This window comes from Alligator sinensis, unplaced genomic scaffold, assembly GCF_000455745.1.
Source record: "Alligator sinensis unplaced genomic scaffold, ASM45574v1 scaffold1416_1, whole genome shotgun sequence".
Lineage (NCBI taxonomy): Eukaryota > Metazoa > Chordata > Crocodylia > Alligatoridae > Alligator > Alligator sinensis.
In genome coordinates, this window is record NW_005842714.1 from 244,056 (window position 1) to 250,696 (window position 6,641).

Genomic DNA, 6,641 nt, shown 5'->3' on the forward strand with positions numbered 1-6,641 from the left:
GAGGAAAGTTTACACTTGACATTTCTTACAAATGATTTTTATTGCACATCTGATAAAACCCAGATGATATGGTATCAAAAATAAATGACATTTATATATTACAAAAGTCCACATCATGTTTTTTTGAAGAGTCTGGCTTCTTTTTACCATTGTACCTGTGTTACTAAATAAGGCCCTTGTATTTGCATCATTTCAAAGCCTGGAAAGTCAGCAGATCTCAAAAGATTAAATAAAAAAAGATGAACTTTAAGGGTCTATGACTTCCCCAAGAATCACAGATATAGCCAAGAGCCTGGCGGTGGGCCAACGTGGAAACGCATTTAAGATGAGTAATGAGGTACAGAAGGTTTCTAGTGCTCATTACATCTGTCTCCTTAAAACAAGTAAGATCTCGCTGTCAGGGACATAAGATTGGCCTGGGCCATGCTGGCAACTTGAGAGAAATCCACGTACCATTTGCAGCTCCCTCTGTCACAGGGGTGTGGCCTGGAGATACCAACAGAAAGTTTCTGTTGTTCAGAGCAACAGAAACTTTCCTTCTAGTATGGTAGGATATCTACCATGGGACAATGGAGCTCAAAGGAATTTGGCCTGCTTTTCCTGAAGACCTAAAGATTTTCTGTCATGTAGACAGGATCTCATTTCAATACTAGTGCACTCAGTGAGACCTTTGGGAAGTAGTATTCAGGATGGTCTGCCTGTAAAGGCACAGATTAAAAGCATGGCTAAAATACAGCCTTTTAGAGAAGAGGGAGGACAAGAGAAGAGTGACAGAACTGAAAGGAAAAGGCTAGTGAGGATGGAAAAAAACAGTGAAATGGAAGGGGAAAGAAAGAAGAGCCTAAAGAAAGAAGAGAAAAAACAGGCAGAACACCCATGCTAACTCTGTGCTAAGGAGTGAAATGGATGACACAGCAGGCATGGGGTAGAATGAGCAGCTCTGCAAGTCAGTGGGAATGGTTGCTTCTCAAGAGTTCCAGTCCAACCTCCAATCTCTGCTATTTGAGCAACTCATCACAAGAGGGAGCAATGCACTAACTGGTTTGTACAAACAGCTCAAATTCATGTGCTCGGAAAATTCTAAGGGGGCAGAGTGAGGTTTCTGGTTTATTCCAAAAGTTCCACCTCTAGAACCAAGTCTTGAAAGAGTTCTGGACATTAGGGACAATGAGAAGAGTCTTAGACCCTGCAGAGGAGAAATGCATGTGTGCAGAAATGGCTGGACAAAGGAGAAGAGGCTTCATTTAATATCGTTTGCCTCTCTTTTTCTTACCCCTATGTTGCTGCTTCTCTTTCCGTGCCCCAGCTGTGGTAAAGGTAATGCAGTGAGCATCTAAAAAATCCAGGAGCTTTCCCAGCCCAATCTTGATGCCATTCTGCTTCAACTCAGCTTGCAGTTCAGCCAGCTCCAAGGGCTCATAAAAGAGTATCCTCCGATAGAGAGCTGGGTTTGAATGGATGTAGCGTCTCACTGCCTCCTGTTTATCTGCATCCTGTGTGGCAGTCTGAGATGCTGGGACCCCCTCATTATCATCTTCTTCCAATGCAAGGGCACAGGTCTCAAATTCATTGGCAGATGAACTGAAAGTAAGAGCAAGTGAGAGAGCAAGGAAGAGTCAGGGAATAAGGCGTTCATGGATGTGAATGTAAATGTCTAACAGAACAGGTTTAATAAGGGCCCACATTCTGCAAGCTTCCCCTTCTCAGCTGTGCCAGTGCCTCCTCTATTCCAGTCCTGTGGTCCCCTGCTGCTGCTTCTCCCTGCTGACCTGCACCATCTGCTGTCATTCTACTTTTGTGCGTAGCTTTGTCATGAAGGTCTGTTGTGGCTCTGCTATTGCAGTCTTGGGCCCACATATAACTCTACAAGTGCCCCTGAAGTAAACAGACCCTTTCCCAAGCAACAGAATATCAGCCACAGCAAATGATATCAAACTTACTTTTGTGATCTGATAAAAGTTCACTTGGAATTAGAATGAAGGCACTCATGTGGGTCACCAAAGCCTCAAATGATAAAGGACAAACGATAATGATAAAAGGATTTTTGTAGTTTGCAGGGGTGCACATCCTATCCCACACCAATGACTACAATTCTGTTGCTATTTCAGTAGTTTATTTTAGTCTTACCTCTGTGACCCAAAGGAATGGTCCGTTCCATCCCCCGAAGACGTTGTAGATTCATGTGATGCTAAGAGCATCTGCTCATCAGTGCTGATTGCCAGAGAACCTTTAACTGGAGATCCAGCAAGAGACAGAGTTACTTCATTTTGCCTGCTGGCATCTCCTGCATGAGTTTTGGTTTCAGCAGTCATCTTAGCTGCTGCACAACTTGTTGTAGAGGGGCCCATTAAGTTGTCATCACTGCTCCCCAGAACGGGCAAGGAAGGGACCAAAATACTCATCTTCTGCTTGCTCGCTCCGCTTGAGGCTTTGGAACTCTTTGTTCTCACTGCAGTCCCATCTGCCTCGGATGGGCTGCAATGCTTGGCAATTGCTTTCCACAAGCGGGGCTGGGAGGATGAGATTTCATCCTCTGAATCGGACTCCATGACCTGGTGAGTGTACTGGAATATCTCCTTCAGCTTTAACACCATCTGATGTTTTGGGAGAGGACGGACTCCAAATCTAAAATATAAAAGGTAGAATTTTAATTAAATACAGTACTTTTAGGCTAACATGGTGATGTCCCACACTACTGGCACTGCAGCATGGCTTAGAGAAGGGAATGGAATTACACTATGGAGGCTACAGTCCAGGCATTAGCACTATTAGCTGGATCTCAAATAACACTTCCTGGAGCCCCATCAAATTGTTGGCTCTTATCTCTTGCTGTACAAGGGTTTCTCTGTCAAGGCACTTCCCTCAGGTATCTGCAAATTAAGAAACTGTTTGCGTTTGTGGAAGTAACACTAACCTGTTCAACTCCTTCTTAAGCTCTGGCGTCTCCATGATGGAGTATTCTGGCATTGGTGTTATTGGAACCTTGGGAGGCAGGTTCTTCTTTGGGCAGACAGGCTCTGTAGCAGGATGAAATTATTAGTTAGAATAAATCTGTACAGTTCTTGGACTAGTTGCTACAGTCTGGTCTAAGTGACAAGTATTACAAGGTCACATAGGAGTAATTTTTATGGCACCATTTTCCTGCAATGATTTCCAAAGCACTTGACCAGTTACATCTTGTTTGTAAAAGAGAGGAGCTTCAATGATAGGTTTTATCTATGGACTCACCCTTTTCATGGGGTGTTTTACTTTAAAGCAGCGGTTCCCAAACTCCGACAGATTGCACACCACCAATTTAAAACGATATAAGTACCACCAGCACATTTTTCAGTTCAACTTTAAGTACCACTAGCAAATTTTTGTCATATAAAGTAATTATAATAAATCAGTTAACACGTATCACTGACAGGTTGTCTGTGTATCACTGGTGGTATCCGTACTGCAGATTGGAAACTGCTGCTTTAAAGCATAAAACAATTTGATTTAAAATAAATGAAGTGTTGGTCATAAAGATCCTCAGTTGTAAGTTGAGGCAGCTTTTGAAAGCTGACAAAGTCTATGTTAATTGAACGCTACAGCAATGTGCTCCCTTGGTATAGCATGTTGCTATGGTGACATAATGGCTAAAAATAACCATACACCACCAGCACAGTGCAGTATAGGCTGTTACTGCGTTGTCATTTAGTACCTCCAAAAAGAAGTACCAAATGATGGTGCAGTAACAACAACGCTGTAGGGGCACATGTAGATGCTCCAGTGAGTCTTAAACTTCTGGAGACCAAAGTTACATTGCAGACTGAGGTCAAAGGGAAGTGGTGATACATCCACCTCCTAATGCCCTATCACACGTGTGCTTTACTGCAGAGCTGCTCCACAGTAAAGCATCACCATCTACACTTGTGCCTGTATTAGGGTGCAGTAAACTAATTAACACTGCTGTAGGATAGTACTGTCCAGGACAAGTAGTCTCTTTTCCAAGATCTTTCCAGGAATCAGTTTGACCTTAATCCCTGGAAAGATCTTGAAAAAAATTATCAAAGAAATCATTCTTGACAGGCTAACAGAAGGAGACATTCTGAAGGATAGCCAGCACGGGTTTGTTGTGGGTAAGTCTTGCCTGACCAATCTCATTTCCTTCTATGACCAGGTGATCTTTCACCTGGACAAAAGGGAAGAGGTTGATATCATATATCTGGACTTTAAAAAAGCCTTTGACCTGGTGTCCCACGATGTCCTCGTGGAAAAGTTGGGAAACTGTGGCCTCGACTACACTACAGTCTGATGGCTGGGGAATTGACTCTGAGTTTGGACCCAGAGAGTGGTAATTGATGGAACTGAATCAACATGGCACTCGGTGACCAGTGGTGTCCTCCAAGGCTCCATTCTTGGACCTGTACTCTTTAATGTCTTTATAAACGATCTGGACTCTGGTGTCAGAAGTGGACTGGCCAAGTTCACTGACAACACCAAACTTTGGGGAAGAATATCCACACTTGAGGATAGGCTGGTGATCCAGGCCAACCTCAATAGGCTTGCAAGGTGGGCGGATGAAAACCTGGTGGCAGTCAATATGGAGAAATGCAAGGTGCTCCACCTCAGGAAAAAAGCCCACATAACACATATAGGCTCAGCAGTGTTACACTCACTAGCACCACAACCAAAAGAGACTTGGGGGTCATGATTGACCACAAGTTGAACATGAGCCACCAGTGCAATACTGCAGCTGGCAAAGTGAACAAAACTCTGGCTTGCATCTCTAGCAAGACTGATGCATCTCTAGCAAGACCCAGGATGTCATCCTTCCACAGTACTTGGCCTTGGTGAGGCCGCAGCTGGAGTAGCATCCAATTCTGGGCTTCACAATTCAGGATGTGGAGAAGCTTGAAAGAGTCCAGAGGAAAAAAACGTGCATGATCAAGAGAACAGGCCTTATGAAGAGAGGCTGAGAGCCATGGGACTCTTCAGCCTGGAGAAGCACAGGCTCAGGGGTGACTTGGTGGCAGTCCATGAGGGGTGTGCATCAGGATCTGGGAAAATGCCTGTTCACAAAGAGCACCCTAAGGGATGACAAGGTCCAATGGTCACAAACTCCTGCAAGACTGTTTTAGGCTGGACATAAGGAAAAACTTTTTTACTGTTCGAGCCCCCAAGGCCTGGACTAGACTCCCCCCAGAAGTGATGCAAGCACCTACTCTGGACACTTTTAAGAAACATTTGGATGCTTATCTTGCTGGGAACCTTTGACGCTAGCCGACTTCCTGCCCTTCAGGCAGGGGGCTGGACCTGATGATCTTGCGAGGTCCCTTCCAGCCCTAATATCTATGAATCTATCCTACAGTGGAGTACTTACATGCACCAAAACGCACGTGTAGACAGTGACCAGGGCTAGCTGGGGCACGAGGGTGCTACAGTGCAGGGGCTGAGTTCTCCAGGCCCCCTGCCAGCTGGAGCTGCTCTGTCCTGGTTCAGTGTGCTGCAGTCTCATGCACATGTGTAAACACTGAGCCTGGGAGCAATAAACTCTGGCCCAAACTGCACTGGAGTTTATTGCTACATGCTAATAGCACATGTAGATTCATCCATCATGTCCTAAGTAATATTCTTAGATCTTGGATGAAAGAGCAATGCAAATGTAAAGAAATGTAAAATTATTAACCAAATAAGAAACAGCCTACAGAGGTACTAAGGGATTAATACAAGTACTTACGAGGAGTCTTTAGTAGCTCTGTGTTCTGGGCAGCAGCTGCAGCTGACAACCTCTGTGTGAGAGGAATTACCTCTGGGAGATCATCTTCGTCTCCATTCCAACTGTCCCAGACTTTGGAATCCAAAAAGCTTAACCTACTACCCACTGAAGGCCGTGTCTCAACAGGACTCTTTTTGTCACAGGACAAAAGTTTTCGTGTGTCAAAAGGACTCCCTCTAAGAGGGGTACTACCTCTGACTTCCAGGAGTCTTGTTGGGGTTTTCCACTGTTCCTCTTTAGGGTCACTTTTACTGTTGGTTGTGCTGTTATTTGCACAATCAGACTTCTCAGGCTCTTTGCTGGTCTCTCTGATTGGTGACAGATATTCAACATCCCAGAAGGCATCATCAACTGGGACTGGGGGATCATCACCCAGCAAGAAGTTGCTACTTGGTGAAAATGGAGTTGCATCTTTTTCTTCCTCACTGTCCTCTACCTCAACCACACTAATGTCTGTTTTATTTGCCAAAGACTGCTTATGGCATGGAGGCACTTGTCTGGCTAAAGAAGGGCTTTCTGAAGACTTTTCTTTTACACTAGCACAGTTAGGGGAGAGTGGACTTGTAGGCACAGGAGAAATGGGCAGAAAGTCTTTTGAACACTGACCCAACTGGCTGCCGGAAGAGTTCCTTTTGCTGACTGAGTTGTCCAGATGGAAAGGTTTTTCTGACAAAGTCACTGGCAACCCACCTGAAGTTGGTTCAGGACTGCTTATGATGGTCCTAGAAGGCTTATGGCTATTATTATCTACCACTAAAACTTCAGTTTTGTGCGTGGATCCCTGATGATTCAAATTTCTCATACTTGAAACTTGGGTCTGTGTCGAGCAGTTTCTGCTTTTGCTCAACGGAGGCGTGCCTGGCCCCAGCCATGATGCATCCATGCTAGAACTCTC

General features: G+C 44.7%; 1 protein-coding gene across 1 annotated transcript in view; it reads right to left on the minus strand.

The window, feature by feature from the left end:
• Positions 1–35: 35 nt before the first annotated feature.
• The window catches only part of SLX4 (SLX4 structure-specific endonuclease subunit), a 52,028-nt gene continuing 45,422 nt past the window's right edge, over positions 36–6,641 (minus strand). Inside the window, 4 exon segments of the mRNA XM_025216228.1 lie at positions 36–1,581; positions 2,128–2,625; positions 2,915–3,017; positions 5,708–6,641. The exon segment at positions 5,708–6,641 is cut by the window's right edge and continues 1,534 nt beyond it. Of these exon segments, the coding sequence (XP_025072013.1) occupies positions 1,245–1,581; positions 2,128–2,625; positions 2,915–3,017; positions 5,708–6,641 (1,872 nt within the window). The 3' untranslated portion in view covers positions 36–1,244.